Genomic DNA, 23,550 nt, shown 5'->3' with positions numbered 1-23,550 from the left:
GATCCAGATAAAGCTCCAGGTTCTTTCAACTGAGTGCCTGGGAGCAGAGCTGTTCAGGGGAGTATTCCCTGCTGACTCCTGTTGTCATATGGCTTTGGAGAGGAAACTGCAGAGGAACTAGCCAGAGACTGATCCAAGAGCTACTGTGTGGATAGCTAAATGGCCCTTTCGAAGAGACTTTTAAAGGTCTCAGGAGTCTCTGTTGTAGGTTGTTTGTTGAAGCATCCTTCTCCCATTCCTCACTTTTTCCTCTCCTGAGCAAGCAGAGGTTTGATTCTATTCACAGCTTTGCCAAAATGGCCCTCTGAAATTTTTTTATTACTCATCTCCCTCACTCCCTACCTGCTTTCTAAAATCTGGGTCTTGGAGCCCCACAGGGCTTGTAAAGATCAGAGTCATTAATGTGAAGGCAGTGGAAGGCAGTTCCTAACTCAGCACTTTCTCCCTTTGGTCTAAGAAGCTACTGCAGTACCAGCTGCATCCTGAAGGATGTTTGTTCTAGCCTTGCGTGCTTTTCTGTCCAGAAACTTTAGGAATATTAACAGCAAAATCGGCTAGAAATTATCAGCCAAAGTGGTGTGTGTGGTTAAATTATATACCAGCAATCTCTGTAATTTTTCTATTCGCAGTGGACCCAGGACTTTCCAAATTTCAAATTCTTGCTTGAGGCTTGTACCAAGTTGTTGTCTCTTCTCCCTGTTATTACCAAAATAATATTGGAAATGGGTAGATTCTTCACATCTGCTTCATCAACAAAAATCACAATTCAGCATATTCAGAGAGAAGTGATAATTTATGGAACAAGTTTTCCATAATGCTGGTGGCGTATGTTCTCTGTTGTAGAAATTTTTTGAATAAGCACAAAAACTACTGAAATCCTACAATTTACTAAAGACCCACTCATGGCTTTATTAAGAAGATTGTTTTCTTTTCCTCATGTATCAGTTACTTACTAAAACAGGGCAGACGGCTAACAGTTCCAATCCTGGATGCCCTTTCTCGTCTGGATCTTGATGCAGGACTTCTGGCTGAGGTAAGAGAGTTTTTATTGAGTGGCCAAGCAGAACACAGCCCCTCCTTAGCAACATGAGAGCTAGAGCTATTCTAGTCATTCAAAGTATTTTGCTAAATCTGATTCCTTTAGGCCTACAGATGTCCTGAGCTAGCTGAAACTGTAAAGCAATTAGAGAAGTGAAAATTGTTTTCAGAAACATGCATGAGGGGCTTATTGAGGAGCAGAGAGAAGTTTTTTGGCTGTTACAGTATGCACTCAGAAGTTTCAAACATAGTTCTCTTAGCAAATGCAAAAGCACTTTTTTCTTCTGGAATGAATGTCCACTACCAGCTTAAACCCACTTATTGTCACTGTTTCGTGGTTGTTTTTTTTTTCCTTTTTCTTTTTTGAGGTACAGTGAGCAGACTAGACTACTGTATTCTTAAGTAAAGGCAGGCTGTTGTTTACATCATTGCATGATCATAGTTCTTCTCTGCAGAATGTAGATAAAGTAGAAGAGCTCTTGTGCCTTGGACCTTCTGGGCATGCTAGATTGTTGCACTTCTTGCATTTGGCCTTTGTATGAGTAGAATAAAATTGGTTCATTTGAGTGTATTAAATACTCTTTTACATAGCTCCCAAAGGCTAGTGCTTTATAGCATACTACACCACTTCCATGTTTTTCCCTTCTGAAAGGCAGTTAAAAGATGATGCAGCTGAGCTCTTCTTGGCAGTGCCAGGTGATATAACAAGGGGCAGTGGTCACAAATTCCAGCCTAGGAGGTTCAGGTTGGACATTAGGAAAAAAATTTTCACTAGAAAGGTCTGCAGGACTGATGCAAACTACCAGAGAGTTGGGGGATCTCCATCCCTGAAGATCTTCAGGACCCAGCTAGACAAAGCCAAGGCCAGTCTGATCTAGTATTGGCAGTATTCCTACTCTGAAAAGAAGGCTGGGCTAGAGACCTCCAAAGATCTCTTCTCACCAACATATCTATGTTTCTGTGAACCACAGTCTTACAGCTGACCTCTCTCCTCAGGTGCGTCAGTCTGCCATGACCATTGTGCCTTCTGTAAAACTGGAAGATTTGCCTGGAGTAGTCAAATTCATCCTCCATAACGTCAAGGCTGCAGATGCAGCAGAGGTGCAGTATTCACGCTGTACTAAAAACCAATAAGTGGTCTAATCTAATGTGTGTTTTGACAGAGGCCAGTTGCTTCAGGCACAGGGTTGTATGCTTTAATATTTCCAAATAAAATTTTTAGCACTGCCAAACAAAGTAGAAACTATGTGCCGTCTTTTGATGTGGATTCAGTTGTGCCTTCAGGCATGAGAATTGTAACATCCTCCTTTCTGCTGACTTACAGGTTTTTAATTTGTTCTTAGAGTTTTTATTTATTTTTTCAGTGTTAACATCTTAACTGAAAGTAGTCAAATTATACTGAGTTAAGTTCTTAGACTAAAAAACTGTGGTTAGGTGGCAACTTTAAGCCCTTGAATTTTGTCTAAAAATTTTAATCCTACAACCCTTTTAAGAGGTTTAAATTCCAGAAGTGTTGAAAAGACCTAGGATTGCAATTTGGTAATTCTGTTTTTGTTTTCTCCACTGAGATCTGTTCTAAATCATGTTTTGAAAACATTCCCACTAGGGTGGTTCAGCTTTTGGAGGACTGTTTTCAGTTCCAGATTTAAGCCTCCTCTGTTTTTGGAGTTGCTTTATCTAAATAAAACATATTCAGAATATTTTTTAAATGAGCCAGATGTGTTTTGGAGTCCAGCCTTGCTGAACTATTGAAGATGCTTTTTTTCCACGCTCTAAAGAAACCCCAACTTAATCCAGATGTGGGATGTGATCTGCCCACATATTTCGGGGAGACCACTGTGAAAACTAGAACAATCCAATCTGTGCTGATCCACTAGTATATGACAAAAGTCAAATTGGTAAACTTGCATGCTGCAAGAGTCTTGTGGCTGCCATATCTCTTGCTCTGCTGCTAGATAGAATAAAAGTAGCTCACAGCAGCTTACAGTGGATATAGGTGGGAATTTCATGGAATAACTCTTAAGAAATCCTCTTCATGACATGATGGTGATGAAAAAAGTGCTTGCTAATTCACTTTTAAAGTAAAAATTATTGAGCACAGTTAAATGCTTATGAGTCTTTACAAATACATTAGTTCCTGATCTGTAACTCTAGGGTTATTCTGTGGGGTTGTATTTTCTTTTCCTCAACTTATTTTTCTTCCTTCCTCATAAGTCATAGTAATTTGTACAGGGATTTGTATTCTACAGGTGATTTCTGATCTTCGTAAGAGCTTGGATTTGTCATCATGCATTCTGCCCCTGCAGATCCTTGGTTCCCAGAAGAAGCTTAAAAGCCAAGTCCAGGCCAGGTACTCAAGCATACTTACATGAATCTTAAAGGGTAAGATGGGATGAGAGGACTCCAGCTTTTCTCTGACTGGTCTCTCTGGCACACCTAGTTACATACTTGAACCTAATTTATCCCCGTTCACCACTGGTTATGACACCTTTATTCCTTCCTGCTTGGTGCTAATACAACACATTTGTTAGTCCTTGTCCAGCTAGTTTCCCCATTCATGTGATTCCTTTTGAGCCAGCTGCATCTGTGTTTGCATAGGGTTATACAAGTCCATTTGCAATAATTTTGCTGCCAGCTCATCTCTTTACTTTCCCTCCAGTACATCATTGGTTGGTGCTGCTACCTTTGCTCTCGGCCTCTTCTGAAACTCTCTTCTGAAACTCCCTGTCCTTGCCAAAGCATTCCTTATAGAGAAGTGTTGCTTTAAGTAACTGCTGTGACTTGTTCCTTTTACTGCAATATTCACAATAAGTCTCCTCCTTTTTGATTGTTTCCAGTTCTTCCATGAGCCAAGTAACCACCAGCCAGAATTGTGTGAAGCTACTTTTTGATGTAATCAAATTAGCTGTGAGATTTCAGAAAGATGTCTCTGAAGCTTGGGTTAAGGTCAGATGCACTCTTAGTCTTTTTTTACCTTATGTAGTCGGATCCCTAGGTTGAGCCTGAGCCTTTCTTGTAATCAAATATGATATCAAAAGACAAGTGTTACCCATTTGTTTCACTGATACAAATTTCATTCTGTGTTCCAAGTTAGCTCTGCTTTTTCAGGAGTCTGCTTTCTTCCCCAGTTATGTATTTCAAAGTGCTTTCAAGACAGCTTCTGGGCAGTATTAACTCTACCCTACAGACCCCAAAATTTTAAGTGCGGGATAAACCTGAGTCTACAAGTTTAGGAGAGAATTTTTCTGAAAAAAATCTCAGTTTTTCTATCTGCAAGAGAGCAACAATGTTGAGACTGAGCTTTGTGAAGTTTTTAAGATCCTTGAAAATGAATGTTGGCTGGCATTGTGTTAAATTTCATTTTAAATTGCATTTCAGTGTAAATCAGAAGACTGCATCATGTTCTTAGCCTTTTATTACTCAGTACCTTAGTTCCACTTTTCAAGCCTGATATTGAGAATGTCCTTGTTCAAGCTGAATGTTCATGCTCTTTTTTTTTGGTGCTGGATTCTTTACTATTGGGCAAGACTTGGTTTTCTGTTTTGGGTAGATGTTCTGTTGTGCTGGAGAGAAGTATGTGAACAATATTTCTCTTGGTCTGCCTTTTTCGATTTGTCTTCAGTGCCTCATTTTTGCTGTTTAGCCCTCATGGTTTGAAATGTAGTATTGTACTCTAGCGTAACAGTTTTCATGTTTTTTTGCTCTTAGGCTATTGAGAACAACATGTCTGTATCTGACCATAAGGTAATACTTCTGACTCTGTACTTGTCTCTGGGAGTGTCCCCTTCTAGTGGTGTTTGCAAGGTTTTTTTCCATGGTTGCAAATGGAGAGAATTTTATAGTTGGAGCAGAAACTGCCAGTGATGTTGCAAAGGTGGTTCTAAGGGTATTTGGGTTATTTCTAGTAGAACAGCCATCCATTTATTTTGGTAACTCTTAATTCATCCCTTCTAAAGCCCAAGGGACAGAGTTATCCTGTTTTGATTCTGTCTTGTTGACTACTGAGGTTTTCTGCAGTTGTGACTATCAGAGAGGTGGCTTTTTGAGCTCTTGTTTTTCTTAGTTTTAATTTCAAAGTGTGTAGTTGTCTAGTCTGTTTAATGTCATTTCAGCATAATGATTGGTGGTTATTTCCTCTGGAAAGGTTCTGGATCTGATAGTTTTGCTCCTAATCCATTCTACAAATACCAAGAACAGGAAGCAAACGGAGAAAGTATTGAGGAGTAAAATTCGACTTGGCTGCGTGCCAGAACAGCTGATGCAGAATGCCTTCCAAAATCATTCACTGGTCAGTGCTGATTCTGCTTCAGGACTCCCTCTTCTCTTTTATCCCTCAAAGATCTTGTCAGAAGATCGTTTAGCCCTTTATATACACCTACTGCTGTAGTTACTCTTTTTGGTAATTGATCAGTCTCCAAAAAGGCATATCGTCTGTTGTAACTGTCCTGTGGTTTTCTAGAGATGAGCTCTCCTTGGAACTGGATGGGCTTCTTATTTTGATGCAAAAACTCTTGACCTTGATGTGCTCCAGTCCAGGATCCATCCTTTGTGTTCCTGACATGCTGCTGTGTCCCACAGTATTTTTAGAAGTTCATATGTTTGTTTACAATTTTTCAAGTACAATGTTTTCTAGGTCTAGATGTGTATGTATATTGGGTGTATGTTTGTGTAGTACTATGAGAAAACTGAAAGGATCAATGAAGAAGGACAGACAGTGCTGTTAGTCAGGAGGTGGGTGGCAGATGAGAAACACTGAGTTATGAATTTAAAGTGGCATAATTAAACTACATTAATGCTTTAATTAGGTACTCTTATTCTGAATAAAAGTGGCTTTAATTCAGTTTTAGTTTAGTTCTCTTCTAGAATAAGTTAAGATGAAGTAAATTAGGTCACTTTACATCTGAATAAGAGCTTGTTCAAAGGAGCTCTGTGTGACAAAGCTCACTTTAAAAGTTAACTTAGATTTTTCTTAGTATTTTGATGTAATGGAACCCTTGTATTAAAATAAGGCCAAGAGCCTGTCTGCCCTGGGGATTTTATTTAGTAGTGCATTGTTGTAAAGTGACTTCCCTGGTGTCACCATAAGTGATATGCTATTGTGAGCTCTGCAGCATTTCAGATTGGGTTCTTAATCAATCTGTAAATTATTTGTGTGGACAAGGTTAGAGGAAACCCATTCTGGTGTGCCGTATCTGCTCTTGTTGCCCATTTCTGCTAGAGAGGACAGTAAGCGAATTCAGGAAAACACCTACTAAACTAGAGAAGCACTTTCAGGATGAGATGTAGCACATTCTTTCCATCAGAGCTGGGAGTATTGAAAACAAGCAGCAGTAATCCTTCCTCTTTCATGTTTGTATTTCAGGTCATCAAAGATTTCTTTCCTTCAATCCTAGCACTTGCTCAGATGTTCCTGCACTCTACACACCCAGCCATGGTTTCCTTTGGCAGCTGCATGTACAAACAAGCATTTGCAGCCTTTGACTCTTACTGTCAGCAGGTATGGTAGGATGGATGGCATCTGTTTTCATTTGTGTTTATTTTTAATTTATTTGCATTTTATCCTAGAACGTATGTCATGATCCTTGAGGCAGGAGGAAGCTTTTGGAGAGCTGTAGAGAAGTCCAAGCAGAAGTTGGGGAAGAATCACAGCAAGGCTCTGGTAGCTAGCAGCTCAAGCACAGAGACTGCTGAGAGAAGCAGGGAGCAAACAGGCAGGCCTCAGAGGTGGCGGAAAGAAAAATACTTAAGGTGCAGTGGGGACCGTGCTGGGTTTGTTGTAATTCAGAAAGCAATCAAGGTGTCTGAGATCTAGCTTGGAAGCCTGGACTAGCCCACAGGGTCGCAGTGAGCAGAGATTTGTTCATAAATTCTTCTCATTTCTGTTGTCTTACCTAGTCACTTTGAGACTCCCCTATTTAAAAAAGCCATTATTATAGTTCATATTGAAACTTTTTTTCATTTTCCTTGGAGAAGTTGTTGTGATGAAAAATGTTGAGACAGATCCCTCTTAGAACTCTGACCAACTGGCAGTCCTTCCGCATACTCTTTGAAATAATCACAGACCAAACTGTTCTGAGTTCCCATAGACAGGCTGACATCAGAAAACTTGGGGATTGAAGACAACTGTACACAGGCTTCAGAATGTATTTTTACTTTTTTGGGGGCATGGTATGATTACAATTAAGACTTTTTCCAACATTGCATCTGTACTACTTGCTATAGCAAACTTAAACAAAAACCAGCTGAGAAAAACCTGAGACATGAAAGAACACTGTCATCAGTACATCTGCAACAAGCTAGTGAGTCTAGTAATAATACTATATCGGGAACTGCAAAAGAGAATGGCTGTATTAGCAATACTGCCAGTCTTTAATGAGTGACATAGGAAGACTCAGTGCCACAGAGAGTGGATGGGAGTGGATAGCGATCCCTGTCCAGAAGTTAGCTGAAGTGAGACCGTAAAAGATTTGTGAAACAAAAATGTCAGTTTTGAACTGCTGTTGGTGAAGAGAGTTGAGACATTGGAACTGCTGTAGTTAGAGCAGTGATCCTGGGTAAGGTGCAGCATTCTACATGCCTAAGAAAGCAAGATGGATTTTTATCATCTTATGTGTTAGTCACAGTAATGGTAGCAAAGAGCAGAAGTTGCAGGAGCATCAGCAAGCAGGCAGGAAAAATTGATAAAGAGAAACTTCATGGAAGCAGCCAGTTTTGAAAAGGAAACAAAATATAGACTCAAGGGGAAAGCCAGTATTGTAGATATTAGGACTTAGCGTGCTGTGAACTGAGAAGGGAGTTAGAATAACATGGTTCAATTTTGGTATGATTATCTGTACCCGATCCATTTATTTTATATAAGCAAAACAGGGCAGACCTCTTTCTCTTGATATTTCACTATGGGTTTTTTTGTTTTTTTGTTTTTCCTCAGGAAGTTGTGAGTGCTTTGGTGACTCATATATGCAGTGGAAATGAGGCAGAAGTGGATATTTCTCTGGATGTGCTCACTGATTTGGTGATTCTGCATCCATCCCTGCTGATGCGGTATGCCACTTTTGTGAAGGTAATGTATCTTTTCTGGGGGCGGGCTGCATTTCAGGACCCTTGTACTACTTCGTCCCAGATCCAGAACAGATCAGCACTTTCTAGAAACAGAGTGAATGGAGCAACCACTGTGAAGCAAACTGTCCTGAAAAATGAAGTGATCAGAAGGAAAAAGTGTCTGCTATGAAAGGGTGTGCTGTAAGATAGGACTGTGATTTTTGAGAGGGAGAATTGAAATAGAAAAAGAGAAAAGTTACCCTTCCCTGTAATTGGAAAATGCTTAAATCACAGATATGGAATGAAACCTATGATAGAAGGAAAATGATTTTTAGGTTTGTCTTTATTAATATCAGCTATTTCAAATACTCAACAAAAACCTGTCTCCCTTGTGGACCGCCCTGCTGCCTCCTCTGCCATGTTGAAAGATTGACAGTACTTTTGAATCATAAAACAAAGCTCATGGTGGGGACAGGAAAGGATTCGTGCCCTAAAACTGAAAAGAAGGCAGCACCCAATGGGGAAAAAATATTGGGTTTTTGGCTCATAAGAATGCCCAAGTAGGGTCTGGCCTGACAAACAATTTGTTTCCAAAAATAGTAAAAAGTGGAGGTGTAAGGGAGAGCAAAACAGCAAGGCAAGGACATAGTGATACTTTCCTTGAATACTCTCCCATCTGTGATGATTTGTAGTTTAAGGACATCCTGTATTTAAGAGCCCTTGATGAGTATGAGTCCATGTATTCCCCACTACCCCATTGACTCTGGGCTTTTTCTGAGCCCATTTGGTGGCAGGGGATTATGCAGTTTAAGTATGCACTGTGTGAAAGCTGCATGCTTTTTGCATGTTTGGATGGTTGATTGTTAAATTTAAATTGCTTGATTAACATATGCTAAAAAGACATTCAAGTCTGCCATAAGAAATCACATGCAATCTGTCGAACATTCAATCTGTAGGGTAAGGGAGAAATGGGACTCGTCTGCCTCCAGACAGAGGGAGGATGAAGTAAGGACTGAGATTTGAAAGCAGTTCTTGAAAGAGGCAGCCCTCAAACTCTTGCTCTTAATTGAATGCGTTGTCGAAAGTGTGGTGGGGGAGCACTTGCTCTCAGCAGTCCACTGAGATCATCTGATCTTCCTCCTGACCTTGTTTGCACGTTCTTGTGCTGGCTGATCATCTATTGGTCACGGTTTCTATGGGCCAAACTTTGATGCATTAGCAAAGCTTTTATGTGAAAGACATTAATCAATGCTTTGGCAAGACCTAAAGATCAGGCTGTGTACCATGTTTGACGTGCATCTTGGAGGTGGTTGAGACACTTGAGCCAGTTACCTGCAAAAAGATCTGTAGAGCCGCAGATGCCTGGCTTACACAGGGCTGGAGCATCTTCAGCAGAGAGAGAATATGCATATTTTAGCAAGAATCATCTTCCCAGACTGCCATTTTTTAATCTTAAAATGGTGAATTTTCTTGGGGGTAGCAAAAGGAGTTATCTAATCCTGCTGTCATCCTTGTCAAACTCAACGCCTCATTCCAAACTGTTCTTAAGGTTTGACTAGTAGTAGGAGAAAAATAATGTTAGCAAAATACCAGCCTGGTGGCAGGAAAGCTAGCATTGTTCTGGGAAACAATGGAACTGTTTTCTCTGACACACTGGACAAATGGTTAAAGGCTTGGCCATTACAGGGCTTGTAATGGAAATATTAGCAAAATAAGTCATGTTCATTTTGTCAAATACTTTGAACCCTGGGACCAAATCTGTGAGAGAAGCTAATCAGCTGTCAATAGAGGGATTGGAGCACTCCCAAAATGCTTGTGGTAGCCTGTGTATTCTTCTCATTCAGCCTCTGAAACAATGAGCTGCTGTAATTGAGGCCAGAGCAATAATTTTGCATGTATGTTTATTTAATTGAATGTAGCTTTTTCTTGCATGTACAAAAAAGGTAAAGTTAATTGGCTTCTCTGTGATTTACAATTGGTATATTGTTGGGAATCTGGGAAGGACTTCTTGAAGTATTTAAGTTAGTTTGTGGTTTCTCTCTTATAGACCATTTTAGACTCTACACAAAAACTGAATCCGTGCCAGATCCGGAAACTTTTCTACATTCTCAGCATGCTAGCATTCAGCCAGAGGCAAGAAGGAAGCTATATTCAGGTGAGCAGAGGCACAGGAGGAAGGAGTATAGGCTGTGTGTGATCAGATAAAAGTCTTTGAGATTTTTTGTTGTTGTTGGTTTTTTTCACAGTGAAAATGTCTGGGTTTAAAATCTTCCTACTAGTTGTGGGTATGCTTGTACACACTTGCTTGAGACCACAAAGGAAAAATTTTCAGTATCTTGGAGACAGTGCTCTTGTTTCTCCTCTCTTCCTGCTTAGTCTGTGGCACGTAAAACACGGCATGCCTGTAGCCATTTCAGGTCTTCTCACTTCTCACTCTCTGCTGCCCAAGTTTTTCAGCTGTGTGGCAGGTTTAGCTCCTGGCTGAACTGCTCTCCTCTTTGACTTTGCCCCAAGTCTTTCTTTCCTATGTGTGACTTGTGATAGTTGCCTTGGCAATACACAAGGTGGAGAAGTGTCCTGCTCATCGCTTGCTTGAGTTGTGGAAAGAATGGGCAAGAGTGTAAGCTCTAGAATTTATTCTGAGCTGAGAGTTTGTGACTGTGGAGATCCAGGGATGGCAGTTTAACTCTGTCCTTGGTGGTACCAAAGACTCTAGGGCTAGGTCTCCAAAGAAATCAGTATCCTGGAAACTGTCTTCCTCTTTGCCTTCTCTTAACAGTGCTTCTAAACCAATGTCTCTTAGATGCCAGAATCACTCCAGACAGGTGAGGCATTTGTCCTAGCACTGCACATGTCATTCCAGAGGCATCTTGCCTAGCAGAGGTCAAGAAAAGATGGCATAACCATCCTTTTCTCTGCTACCAGTTTGATCACCTGTCTTGTTGGCACTGGTTGTGTAGCGTATCTCAAACTTCCATCTCCTCTGCCTCAAGACCACTGTCTGGTTAGAGCTAATGCTAACTCCTTTTCAGGGAGGCCTGGATCCCTGAGTATCTTTTTACAGACCAGCCTCCTCCTTTGCCAGACTGTTCAGACAGTTGTCGGGCCAGATATTCTGGGACCTACTGATAGGGACAGCTAATAAGCATCAGTGTAGCCAAGGCAATTTTGATTCCATGACATGTTTCAATGGCCTGTGAGATCTTTGTCACTTCTATGAAGCTGCTTCTGAGTTCACTCACATGCTCTCTTGCAGTCTGAGAATGCTCCTCCTCATGACAGGGTTGCTGAATTGTTCTCCTCTTCAGAAGATCCCCGCTCTTCTTCAGCAATCACTGCTTAAGCTAGCCACAAGACTGTTGCTATTTGGCTAAATTAAGCAGCTTTTCTTTTTAGTGCCTTCATTGGTCCATCCCTTTCTCGTACTTTGAAATCAATTACTTTTACATCTCTGGAAAGTGAACTTTCTCTTGACTTTGTTCAGGGCCCACTTGGCGGCCCTCTCCCATGACTCTCTAGTTAGCTAAGGTTTCTGCCTTTTCTTGCCTCCAATTTGTAAATTTAAGGGATCGAGCAGAACAGGTCAGAGATGCTATTCTGGACCATCTTGGTGGCTGCTCTATTTGAGCCTCTGGTTACCTGTTCTCTCCTCATTTCTCCAAGATGGAGGCTTTCTTGATTATCTTTCATCTGTTAGCAGTGTGGGTGCACTGTGGATGTCTGTGGCTAATCTGCCACACACTTCTGTGCTTGTCTTCAGTCTTTTCAGAAAGTATCAGACTTCTCCACATCCAGAAGAGCAGTCTCCCAGCTTTCTGGAAGCATCACACTTCTAGGGCTGAGTATGCTTCATACCATCAGTGTCAGGAGACCTCTTAGTCTATCATTAGTGGTCCAGACTTTCAGAAGTCTCCAAAGCTGTTTGTGTCCATTTTGGGAAAGTGCAATTGATTAGCCACTTTGGCACAACTGTTACATGTAGAGCATACTGCACTGAGACCTGCCATGGGCTTGCAGAGCTGCTTCAGAGAAGCTTTTACAATTGTGCAGTCATGTTTACTCACACCCAAAAGACAAGGGAGGCAGCCATGAGGAGTGTTTTGATCCCAGGTATCTGGTGTGCGGCTATCTAGAGCTCTCTTTGGACTTTCACCAAAACCTGCTCCATCCCTGAGCCTCCTGGAGCTGACAGTGTTTCACAAGGCAGCTCTGGAGCTGCTGTTTGTGTGTGAAGGGCCCCAAGACCATGCACCAATTTTTTTATATTCCTCATTGATGAAATCTGGACCAACTACACACTCTGTGTATTAATTAGGGCAAAGTCAAAGCAAGCCATTTTTAATACTGTTTGCAGCTTTATCTAGAGTTGTGAGCAGTATTTTCATGATAAAGGGCATCACTGAATTTGCTTTTATTGGGATTACAGCTTTATAAACAATCTTACAACCTTTGGAGATGACATTAAGTGAAGATGCTGATAGCACTGTGACTGATGCTCCTAAGTGCCTGTGTGATGACAGTCCGTGTCTTTCTCTTTAGGATGACATGCACATGGTGATCAGGAAATGGCTCTCCAGCACTGTTCCTAACCATAAACAAATGGGGATTATTGGTGCTGTTGCCATGATAGGCAGCATGGCATTAAAAAGGTGAGAGAGAATGTAGAAAAACTGAATTTAATATTCTTTAAGGCCATGCTTGGTGAGGGGGGCATTGCCATCTAGCTTAGGCAGATCTTAGTCAAATCCAATAATTTAAAAGTCTATTCTGAAAATTGCAGTGTTTTGTGTTGCAGCTTGTTTAATACTGCTCTCCTGCTGCTAATTTTGAAGGCATCCTGAATTTCTCGTTAATGCTTATTCGTGGATGTCTTGACTGGCACCAGCAGTGCCAGTCAGTTCTATTACTATACCAGTAAGTTCTGTTCTTTAGAAAAAGATCTGGACACTATGATGCACTGACTGCAAATCAGTTTCTGACACTTAGGCTCTATAGCCTAATGTGCTCCATGTTTGAATACAGGGAAATCTAAAACAGAAGTGAGAAGAAAGATTGTTACTGCTGTGCTGGGCATTAGCATGACAATTTCTGAAGTATTCGGTAAATTATTGACAAGCAATGTTGATAAACCAGGCAAGCTGTGACAATGATTAAAGCACTTGGAACATAAAGATTCGACCGGTGTTGGGAAACCTTGCTTAGCTCACTCATTTTGCACTTCTTTATAAAACGCTTTTGCTTTTTATTACACGGAGAGAAAAGCCCATCTTAGCTCCAGCTCCACTCAGTGGACTTCCTGATAACTGCTCCCATAGCACTGACAGCAGATTTGCTAATTCAGAGGCAGCAGTTTAAGTCTCAGATTTCAAGAGGAGGTTTAGAAAATCCTAAAATGTAGACTACAGGCAAAAAAAAAAAGTGCCTCAAGACACCTTCAGTGGCAGGTAATTTGCTGGATAAAATGCACACAGATAATCCCAGCTGGTGGATCATGTTCTGTGCTTCAGGAAAAAGGAGAAAATCCTCCTGGAAACTGTCTGTTTGGTCTGTAGAGAAATTCCTTCCCAACTCCCAAGTCTGATCCAAGCACGTGGGGAAAATTTGCCTGCTGGCACTTGAGAAGGATCTTTGCAGCACATTGGATCTTGGTGTACTTTACTCAGCATTCTCTCTGATTTCTTAGAAACAGATTGGAGGAGACAGGCTCAAAAGCAAAATTATAAGAGGAAAAACTACCCTTCTGAACCCTGCAAGTAAGCAGCAGGAATTTGATTAGTTGTCCAAATGTACACCTGCAGGTATTAGAAACAGACTGAGGGTAAGGTGAGGCACTATGACCTTTGGAGGAGGTGATGACTAGAGGACTAAGGTTTCCATAGGTTCCAACAGGTTAGAAAAAACATATCCTTGAAAACAAACCTTGTCCTGAAGGTGCTAAACAACAGCAAGTGTTTCCTTAATAATGTTTCAAAGTGCATCTTTTTCATGTGTAATTCTTCAATTTCTGGAGAGGGAACCCTGTCTGTGTGTAAGTGGGTTTTGCCCTAAGTGTTACAAAGCAAAAACAGGATTATCAATTGCTTTCAGAAATGAAGGAGATGGTTCACTGGAGAGATCAGAGCTGAACAGCGAGAATGACGGGCAGGTGAGTGCCAATAATGAGTAATGCTGCAGGCAGTGTGGGAGAAAGGGGGGATATGGAGATTTGGCTGGAGGCACAGCCTTGGCAAAGAAATATAGGTCTGTTGGGAGTTATATCTAGTGGGCCTAGGATTGTTGCATGTTGCTGCAGAGCCAAGAATCTGAAAAATGGCTTTAGAGAAACAAGGGTCTATGTTTAGATAGCACTCACTGGTTTTGCCAGCCCAGGACAAGCAGTAGTGCAAACATCTAGTGAAAGTCTCCTGTCCAGACTTCATTTCAAACATAAATGAGAGAAACAGGGCAATTTGGCTTAAGCAAAAGACAACTTCTGCCTTTCCCTGAGCTTGGCAGCAGTGCGTCTCAGGTCATCCAGAGAAACCACTTTCACTGTACAGGATTGGCCTAGCCAGCTTTTTCCTTTATTCTGTTAGAACCATCTTCTAGGGCTGGTTCCCTATTTAATGATGGCTCTGGGTAGACTCCTGTGTATTATTCCATGGTGGATCATGGCCAGGTTCTTAAAAGGCCCATATTCTTTGTTAAAACTGGGTCTCTGTAAGACTGACACCATGGGCTGTTACCCCATAGCTGAAGCTCTTGGACATCCTCAGGGTAAATTAATGTAACAAGGGCAGGTGATCAAGGTAAAAGCTTCAGGGTATCCATAAACTGTACCCATTTGCATAGGCTGCTCTTTCTCTTTCAGCTTTCTACCTTGTTGGACCTTGTGGGCTTCTGTTGTGAGCAAACACCAGAGGCCTTGGCTTTGTACTATGATGAACTCGCCAACTTGATTGAGAAGCAGAGGGGGAATTTGGACCTGCAGCTCCTGGTACGGTTAGAGTGGTTTGAACCTAATCACTTAAATGAATTCTTCAGAAACATGCAGTTTTTCAGGTGTTAGTAGGATGGGGTCAATCTGAGGATTTCACTCCAGTCTGAGAACTTTTTCTTTGTTATAGGCATGTCTAAGATTCCTGTAAGAGACTGATTAGATACAAAATCCACTTTCAGCTCTCTTTTTTTGGATTCTGACAGATTTGCTCCTTTCCCACTGTGCTTTAATGGCTTCATTTATATGAGCTTTTACATGACAGCAGGAAGGAGGGGAGCCTTTTAAAGGAAATTAAATGACATTTCAGAGTATGCAGTTGAGGTTCATAGATAAAACTTGAAAGAACTTTCAGCTTGGTATTGAAATTGGCTTCCTGTTAGACAGTTAAGGCTATCTGATGTCTAAGCACTTGGAGGAGCCACAGTGAGGAATTATGGCAATAGGAAGAAATTTGCGGAGGCCGCTGGGCACCTCTTCCTTCTTGCTAGGAGCTCTTTTGCATGTGTGCTGTGCCTGCCAGAAGGGTAGAAAGTCATCCTGGGGCCTAGGAGAGCATGAGAATTGTTGTAGAATTGATCTCTCTTGGTGGCATCAGGCTTTGTGGTGGCACAGCACCATTTACACCTGCTGGTTACAGAGAGGAGGAAGTATATTTTAGTATGAGGGAAGGTGACTAGGGAGTTGTGAAATGCTGACAGTCACTCGAAGTAGCTCCATACCTGAGGTTAGAAATGCCAGTCTCCTGAAATGTAGCTGGTGTAGACCTTTTTTGGTCTTTTCATAATTTGTTTGTCCAGACTTTGTCACACCTATTAATTTACTTCTTCCTTAATTGTTGCTAACAATGAAGTGTGTGAAGTATGTGGGACACGTTAGGTGAAACAAAACTTTGCCAGCACTTTATAGCTCTTCACCCTGATGATCAGTTCTTAGGACAGAGAACTTTCCATAGCTGCTTTCCTCTTCCAGGTGGCTGCTCTGCCTCTCTGTCACATTGGGGAGCTCATAGGCAAGCCCACCTCCGAAAAGCAGGGAGAATATTGGTTGTGCATACTTGGTAATGTTTCCTAGTTTTGTCTCTAAAGGTCAGGCCCTGGTTCTCCTTGCAGGTTGTGGGCTTCGCTCCTGTGACTGTTCCGGGCACTTTCTTGGCCTTATCTTCTGCATTTTCCAGTTCTGCTGTTGCAGCTTTCTTCACTGAGCCCCTTTGCTGAGCAGGTTTTTTCCTCTCTTAATAGGACCACTTTGGGAAGAGTTTGGTGGAGAACTTTCCCAGTGACTTTGTGGTGGATCTCAACCCCACAGTGGATGGGTATGCTAAACGCAGGCTCAGTATTAATAATGTTTCTGTTGTCGAGAACTGTGTTTGTCAACATGATGATCCCCTCAACTAATTTTTGTTTTCTTTCCCTGCAGTATGTTCTTGTTCCCATTGAAGTCTTTGTATAATCTGGATGAAGATGAAAGTCAGGGAGCAATTGCTATTAACCTATTACCGTTGGTGTCGCAGAGTGAGCTTGGCAGGGTCAATGATGGAGTGAGTAACCCAAGTAAAAGGTACTTTGACACTTACACTTTGTAATTGTTTCATAGTTAAAGAAATTGTGTTTTCATTTGGTGCAACGTGTTGTGCACAACCCTGCCTGCCAAAATGCCTGATTAGGACCTGGGTGGAGAAGTTGTTTCCTGTGTTCTTGTCCTTTTTCTGTTGTTAGACCTATCTGGACATGTCTAGAGATATAAGGATGTGATTGGGAACTGGCAGTCTGTTCTGTCTCAGGCTGTCTAGGTGATCTTGAGTAAATAATGTTGGGTCTCAGCCTTGTGTTCCAACTGTCAAATGAGACAAATGTTTCCTATCTGTCAAATAGCTCTTTCTTCTAGTGTTAGTGAAATACTGGGGACCATGCTCAATACCATATTGAGTGGATAGGCAACTCTGAGGTAGCAAAATTCATTTTTTGACCAACGATTCTCAGGCACCATCACCAAAGTCTTAGTGTGTGTCAATAGCACATGACTTGGGCAGAGAGGAACCTCATGAAGTTTAACAAAGGGAAGTGTAAAGTCCTGCACCCAGGGAGGAATAACCCCATGCACCAGTACAAGCTGGGGCTGACCAGCTGGTGAGCAGCTTTGCAGAGAAGGACCTCGGGGTCCTGGTGGGCAACAAGTTGAACATGGCCCAGCAAGGTACCCTTGTAGCAAAGAAGGCCAACAGTATCCTGGGCTGTATTAGGAAGAGCATTGCCAGGTGGTCAAGGGAGGTGTTCCTTCCCTTCTACTCAGCACTGGTGAGGGCACATCTGTGGTGCTGTGTCCACTTCTGGGCTCCACAGTACAAGAAAGATGTGGACCTGCTGGAGCGAGTCCAACAAAGGCCACAACAATGATGAAGGGCCTGGAGCTTCTGTCACATGAGGAGAGGGTGAGGGAGCTGGGACAGTTTAGCCTAGAGAAGAGTAGGCTCAGGGGGAATCTTAAAAATGTTTATAAATATATGATGGGAGGGTGTAAAGAAGATGGAGCCAGACTCATTTCAGTGGTGCCCAGTGACAGGACAGGAGGCAATGGGTGCAAATTGAAACATAGGAAATTCCATCTGAATGTAAGAAAACACTTCTTCGCTGTGAGGGTGGCTGAACACTGGAACAGGTTGCCCAGAGAGGTTGTGGAGTCTCCATCCTTTGAGATATTCAAAAGCCAACTGGACACAGTCCTAGACAACCTGCTGTAGGTGACCCTGCTTGAGCAGGGGGATTGGACCAGATGATCGCCAGAGGTCCCTTCCAGCCCCAGCTATTCTGTGATTCATTCTCACCCTTCAGTTGTACCTGGACTGTACTCCAGACCACAACCACAAACATGCGGCCACAAGTGAAATTTCACTGAGAAACAAAGACTTTGTGGTTGGGAGATGGAGTAAAAAGCATCTAAGAAATAAAAACATCTAATGAAACAATAGGGTATCAAAGTTAAAAATAATAAAAGGATTTTTTTAACTGGGACCTTCATATCCTGCAGAATTTATTGCCACAAGATTTGGTTGAGATTTTAGATGTGCTTGAAAAAGGACACGACCATTTCGTATCAATAACAAGCAAATATAGCTACTTTATTTGTATCTATAGAAAAATGTTAATTTTCCTCACTCAGAATGTGAGCAACAGAATGCTAGAAAACGTTAAAGAAAGTTTCTCCACTGCTCACAACTGTCTTTTGTGTAATTTCGTATACTTTGATTTCTATGAGAAACAAATCTGACTCCATTTTTGGTTAAGTACAACAGGTTTTTTTGGCCTTTATGCTTTTCCAAATAATTGGTGATCATAGGTATTTGTTTTTTTTCTTTGTTCATTGGGAGCAAAGACAAGGAAAACAGTTTAAACATGATACATTTCCGCTGACTTTCAAAAAGCAAAATAGAAGGCATAGACAAGGTGGTGTGGAAGGACAAGGGACACAGGGATAAGTGATGGGTGTCCTGAATGTACGTAAAAACATACAACCTGCTCCACTTCTGTTTTTTCCAGGGTAATATCGCCAATATGTCTGTCACCCTCTTTCCGATTGCTGAGACTCTACACTGGAGAGCAAAACAATGGGAGCCTGGAGGAGATTGATGCCTTGTTAGGTATGGGAAATGGACTTTTAGCAGAGCCCATCTGGCTGACTTTTTCTTGTCACAGATCTGCAAAGACTTCCTGCTGTCATGGGAAAAGCTGTTCGGTTTGTGAGGTAGGCTCAGGCACTCTATTGCCTGCAAAGTGGAGGGGAGGCAAAGGAGACAACTGCTCTGTCTGGAGATGGAGTGACTGGGCTTACTCTGAACGATTATTGGCATTGATACAGGCACTAGGAAGATATATTGTCCACACAAAGACTGAAGGATCAGAGTAGGGGGAGCAAAACCAGTCCAACGCATCCTCTTCCTGCTCTTTCCCAGGTTGCCCCCTCTATCTGACTGACCTGGAGGTTGAAGGGAAGCTGGATTCTCTCTCCAAGCAGGAAAGGGAATTTCTGTGCTCTCTTCTGTTCCACACGCTCAACTGGTTCCGTGAGGTGGGTAGAGTTGGTCTGGAGTCTGGTCTGCAGGTTTTGGAGCAGCACTGAGGAGTAGTGCTTAGAAACATTAGCCTTGGGCTTCAAAGGTGCAGTTCTTATTGAGGAAGAGTCTTGCCTTTGGGAATTTTTTCCAGCAAGATCTCAGTGCTCTCTCCACCTTCTTCTCTTTGCTACCATTTAACCTGTATGCTGCTCCTAGCAGCAACTGCACTGTTCTTGGGCAGAGTCTCAAAGCACTGCGTTGCAGATGTGTTTTCTGCCTGCTGCTCAGCTGCAACCTGTGCACTGTGGCTCATTTGAGTATATGAAAATGAAATTCAATACTGCAGGCAGGATGTCATAAACCCCAAATATATCTCAACTATGAGGAAAGTGGAAGCCCCAGTAGGAGAGTGGGGCATCAGAAAGAGAGGTCAGTCTCTCCATATTGTATTAACAGAAGAGTAGCCAGCAGGTCAAGGGAAGAGATTGTTCCCGTCTACTTGGAATGTGTGAGGCACCCTCTGCAGTACTGTGTCCAGTTTGGGGCTTCCCTTGATATCCTTGAGTGAGTTCAGCAGAAGCTGCCAAGATGATGATGAGCTGGAACACACAAGATATGAGGAGAGGCTGGAAAAACTGGGTTTGTGGGAAGGTGAGAACATACTGTGGTCTTCTACTACCTAATAGGAGGGTATAGAGAAGATGGAGCCAGATTCTTCCCAGAGTTGTGCAGCAAAAGGACAAGTGGCAACAATCACAATTTGGAACATGGGAAATCCTGACTAGATAAAAGGAAAAACTTTCATCATAAGGGTGGTCAAACACTGGAACAGGATTGTGCTCCACTTCCACAGAAGTTGAGATCTCCATCCTTGGAGATATTCGTGCTGCACTGCAAAAGGTCCTGAGCAACCTGTTCTAGTTGACCCTACTTTGAGCAGGGTGTTGGACTAGAGGCCTGCAGAGGTCCCTTCCAAACTAAATTCTTCTGTGATTCTGTGCTTTGTTTTTTACCTCTCTGAGCTTATAGAACACTGAATAGCAGTGACTTCAAGCAGATTTGTACCATGTATTTGCTAACATCAGAGGCCAGTTGGTATGTTCCTTGCTAGGGTTATCCTGAGTATATGAGCAGTGTCAGAGAACCAGCTAGGTTGGTGTAGTTCCACATCCCAGTCCTCCCTGTTCCTGCTCTTCTCATGAGACTGCTTCTTTCTTGGCAGACTGGGAAGCTGAGGAGTCTCCAGTGCCACAAGCAGCACTGAAACCTGTCAATGTGCACTGTATAGGAGAACTTGGCCGGCACAGATACCTTCCTCTCCATTTTCAGGGAGCCAGTGGGCATTAAAAGCTCTGCTTTTTCCCCGAATGCAGGAAGCCCTTCACAGATGTATGCTTCTGCAAGTTCTGTCCCTCTAAAACTTGTTCCTTCTGGACATCGCAGTTTTACCTCTGTGCAACTTCTGAGCCATTCCCCAAAGCCCTGAAATGTTCTTCTAGGCAGATGCCTGTTTCTTATTACTGGAGAAAACCCTCTCTCTAGAGGAAAAAAAGAGCTGTCTGCTAGCTCCTCTTCTTTTGTTAAAACTTGACCTATAGGTTCTGCCCTATTGCTCCTCATAGATTGTATCCGTTATGTCCATGTTATCTTCTCATGGGCTTCTGAAGAGCTTTGTTCATGCAGTCTGGGTTGGGTCACACAGGTCACTTGTGCTAAATGTTGTGTGCTTATTTGGTACGTGTGGATGTTACTCTGAAAACAAAAAGTAGTAAAAGTGGGTAGAAATCTCTCTTATTCGTAGTAGGTTTGGTTTGTGTCTATAGGTTGTAAATGCCTTCTGCCAGCAACAGGATGCTGAGATGAAGGGGAAAGTTTTGACTCGTCTACAGAACATCACAGAGTTGCAGAATGTGCTGGGAAAATGCTTAGCAGGTGAGTTGGTACCAAAACACAGATTCAGCACAGATTAGGTGAAGCAAATGTGCAGCTGACTGCAGTTGAGTTACGTTCATATACTGAGTCCTGTTATGAAGAATTTGTATGTTCTGCATCTGCCCCACCTGCAAAGAGAAAGGTATTGGCTAAAACATCAACGAAAGAAGTATATGCTGCACGTTTGCAGCGGCTTAAGAGTTCATGCAGCAACAGCTACTATTTTCAATTTGTCTGAGTCCAAACTGCCCTTCTTAATTACCTCCTCAATGGCATCTGTGTATGTACCTTCAATTTCTCTTCAACTATTCCCAGATGGGCTTGACAGAATCTGCTTGAACATGGTGGATACTGGAATAAACCAGCCTCTATCCTAAAGAAACGGCGTGTTTCCCTGACAAGCTTTCCATTACGATCTGTGTTTGTAAATCAACAGCTAAACTCCATCCTAGATAAAGAGCAGCCTCAACACCTTTAAATTGCTCCAACAGCACTACAGGGGCAGCAAGGAAAGGGCTCAAATGTGCTAGAGCTTTTTTAGCATCACTAACATGGACAAATGTCCAAAGACAACTCAGCTCCTGTTATCTTCACTGACCGGTGGAATGAAAAGAACTGTAATTCCAGGGCAGTGTGGGAATATGGTGAGGCTGACTGAAGCTAAATGCACCAGAACATAAAAGCAGGGGGACATTCACCAGGATGGTGAGGCATGGGGTACTTCCTCTGGATACGTACCTTGGTGGTATTTTGTCATTCAGGAACTGAACTAACCAAATATTTTGGCACTTTCAGCAACCCCTGGCTATGTCCCACCACCAGCTACTTTTGATTCTGAAGCTTTGGAGGCAGTATCATCCATCAGTGCTGCTGGTCCCGTGAAGAAAAAGAATGGTAAAGAAAGCTTGAAACATTTAAGCAAACAGATGTGACGTGAGGCTTGACTGGCATGTTGCACTGCAGCCATTGCACTTGTGTGTGTGTGTAAAGCACAGAATTCCTGGTATGGGCTATCTAGTTTGCAGTCTTATCTGATTGACTCCTACTGCAACCGAAGTGGAGATATAAAAAAAAATGCTACCCCAGGCAGGTGATGGTCTATCTTCTTGGGGAAGCTGATGCTTAGCATCCAACAGTTACAATCCATGGCCCTCACTGACTGTTTTCACCTGCCAAAGTATTTGCTGCAGCAGTAAGTTGTTCTGCCTTTGAGGGGTTTGTACACTTGTGTGATATTGAGCTTGTGGCTTGAGCTGCCTTGCCAATCTCTGTCCTTTGGGTTGTACCTAACCGATCTCTTAGGAACATTGTCGTGGCTCTGCTGCACAAGGAAATGCTTCTTTCATCCTTTCCCATTTCCAGCTCCCACAGAGAAGAAACAGAACTTGCCTTTCAGGTTTTTAAGCTGAATCCCTGAAGATCTGGGTTGTTCTTTCTATCTCTAGTTCTGCTTCTAATTTAGATTAACATTGACTGGAAAGGTGTCTATGTTTTAGCCAAGCTGGACCTAAATACAGCTTCAAAACTTTACGTTACATTCAATGAAAACAACTGGAAGGGTGGCACAGGTCGGAGAGCCCTTTTCTCCTATGCTTTCTCTTCTTGTGCCAAACCCTTTCTGTAGGGACTGGACCTGTCACATAGGAGTGTGAATAAGATAGGAGAGTTATGACTATGCTCTGCAGACAACAGGAACATCCATCACTTCAGATATTTTATTTTGAAAGAGGAAAAGGAAGTGCGCAGAGAGGTAAGCCCAGACCTTTGCAAGAGATTCCTGAGCTCAGCTTAATTACCTACAAAAATCAGTGAGTGCTGTGACCATGGGTGAAGCCTTGAAGATACAGTTATGACAGCAACCTCACTCCTCTTCTAGGTGTGCAGCAACTCATTGTGTTTGAAACAAATTTAATAGTTTGTCCCCATCATACAGAGGGAGGTTTCCCTCTCCTCCCCACACCTCCACTCTCAGTTGCCTGATTTCCTGTCCCTCATGTTGGCTCTGGTGGTCGCTTGTTTACACAGTAAGCCACTTTGGCTGTTTACTTCTTGCTGGGTTGGTTAGTTTTCCACTGTTTTAACAAGCTGGCTCTGCCTACCCAGTGATCAGACTGCCTAAGTCAGTGCAAGGCAAGTGTTGGGAGTGTGTGGCTGGGAGCATGAGAAAGAAGTAGGAGGAAGAGCAGGGCTACCCCAGAGCCAGTAGATCAGCTCAGGCATTGTCATGAAATTTAGCCTGAGGTGATTCCCCAGAGGAGAGGGAGCAAGGAGCTCCTTAGAAAAGACATAACATATTAAATTCACTTTCTTGTCTGATTCAGAGAGTTTATTTACTGTGATGTGGAAGACTGTCACTTGTCTGACCCTGCTCTTCCAATGACACAAGCAGCTTCATTGATTCATATGATGCAGCTTCATTGATACTGTTTTGCTTCCTTTCTGGCTTTGCTCCCAAAAGGGATCACAGAGATACAGAAGCAGAAGTCCGTAATGCTCATCTGTGCAGCAATTGTAA

The 23,550-nt window shown here is 42.4% G+C and overlaps 1 protein-coding gene across 1 annotated transcript in view; it reads left to right on the top strand.

The window, feature by feature from the left end:
- The window catches only part of FANCD2 (FA complementation group D2), a 57,132-nt gene that overhangs the window by 12,031 nt on the left and 21,551 nt on the right, over positions 1–23,550 (top strand). Inside the window, exons 10-27 of the mRNA XM_026084927.1 lie at positions 946–1,033; positions 2,035–2,139; positions 3,288–3,388; positions 3,876–3,984; positions 4,747–4,782; positions 5,183–5,326; positions 6,401–6,535; positions 7,967–8,098; positions 10,124–10,231; positions 12,616–12,725; positions 14,164–14,221; positions 14,927–15,052; positions 16,294–16,367; positions 16,472–16,612; positions 18,589–18,689; positions 19,002–19,117; positions 20,927–21,035; positions 21,831–21,929. Coding sequence (XP_025940712.1) covers positions 946–1,033; positions 2,035–2,139; positions 3,288–3,388; positions 3,876–3,984; positions 4,747–4,782; positions 5,183–5,326; positions 6,401–6,535; positions 7,967–8,098; positions 10,124–10,231; positions 12,616–12,725; positions 14,164–14,221; positions 14,927–15,052; positions 16,294–16,367; positions 16,472–16,612; positions 18,589–18,689; positions 19,002–19,117; positions 20,927–21,035; positions 21,831–21,929 — 1,892 coding nt within the window. The remainder of the gene's footprint in view (positions 1–945; positions 1,034–2,034; positions 2,140–3,287; positions 3,389–3,875; positions 3,985–4,746; positions 4,783–5,182; positions 5,327–6,400; positions 6,536–7,966; positions 8,099–10,123; positions 10,232–12,615; positions 12,726–14,163; positions 14,222–14,926; positions 15,053–16,293; positions 16,368–16,471; positions 16,613–18,588; positions 18,690–19,001; positions 19,118–20,926; positions 21,036–21,830; positions 21,930–23,550) is intronic.

Source organism: Apteryx rowi, unplaced genomic scaffold (genome assembly GCF_003343035.1).
Source record: "Apteryx rowi isolate R43461 unplaced genomic scaffold, aptRow1 scaffold_655, whole genome shotgun sequence".
NCBI lineage: Eukaryota > Metazoa > Chordata > Aves > Apterygiformes > Apterygidae > Apteryx > Apteryx rowi.
This window is presented reverse-complemented; position numbering and strand designations above follow the sequence as displayed.